Raw genomic sequence first — 810 nt, 5'->3', positions numbered from 1 at the left:
TTTTTTTTTTTTTTTTTTTTTTTTTTTTAAGAATAAAGGGTATACAAAAAGTGTATTGCGAGTCTAGATGTTCTGGCTATCCGACCCACGGTAGTTACATACCACGACCTCGATTTTTGAGTAAAGACTGTGGCGGCTCGTAGCGGAGACTTCGAAACTAATGAAAATAACAGATTTAACGATGCAAGTGGATCAGTTATTTCTTGCCAACCGGGAAAATTTTTTTATTTTTTAACAGTACGTTCGACGTAGCAGCATATCGGTTGAGCCTGTTATTTTCAAGTAGCACTATTCAACGACAAATCAAAGCAAATTTATTAAATTCTTTATAATCGATTACTTGGACGTCGACTCTGTTTTTTCCCTCCTTTCCCTTCGACATTGGTCATCTCTATCCGTGACTAAACAAACATGCTAGTACTCATGCAATCGATTAAACGAAACGGGGTCTGTGGTAATTACTCTTTCATTTTACGTTTCTCGTTTCGCTGATGAACTATTGTACGTTTTATGTTTCAGGGCGACCCCCAAAGTGAAGAACGTTGCCGCCTTATGTGAACGTAAATTTATCGTAAGCTTAAGTATAATATCAAAAAGATTCTAAATGCTATCTACGCGATCATGCGGCTTCATTCCGTCAGCGCCATTTTAATAACTGATAAAGAGAAAAGAAATTACGCCATAGAAATTAACACAAAAAAATTAACACAAAGAAATTAATTTAGAGTATAGTATCTGAGACGCGAGATATGAGAATCGAATATCTCAGTTCGTGGGCTAAGAACGAGAAAGAGAGAGAGAGAGAGAGAG

The 810-nt window shown here is 36.5% G+C and overlaps 1 protein-coding gene across 2 annotated transcripts in view; it reads left to right on the top strand.

The window, feature by feature from the left end:
* Positions 1–724, top strand: part of LOC116847727 (lamin Dm0-like) — an 8954-nt gene extending 8230 nt beyond the window's left edge. For both annotated transcript variants that reach the window (XM_032823029.1, XM_032823027.1), the window contains one exon: positions 520–724. Coding sequence is in view for 1 of the 2 variants with exons in the window: in XM_032823027.1 (XP_032678918.1) it covers positions 520–558 (39 nt within the window). In the remaining variant the exon portion in view is untranslated. The remainder of the gene's footprint in view (positions 1–519) is intronic.
* The last annotated feature ends 86 nt before the right edge of the window (positions 725–810 follow it).

Source organism: Odontomachus brunneus, unplaced genomic scaffold (genome assembly GCF_010583005.1).
Source record: "Odontomachus brunneus isolate Ranch 3 - 2012 unplaced genomic scaffold, Obru_v1 Obru_scaffold_082, whole genome shotgun sequence".
In the NCBI taxonomy this organism is placed as follows: Eukaryota; Metazoa; Arthropoda; class Insecta; order Hymenoptera; family Formicidae; genus Odontomachus; species Odontomachus brunneus.
Note: the sequence above shows the minus strand (reverse complement) of the source record. Positions and strands in the feature narration are given on the sequence as shown.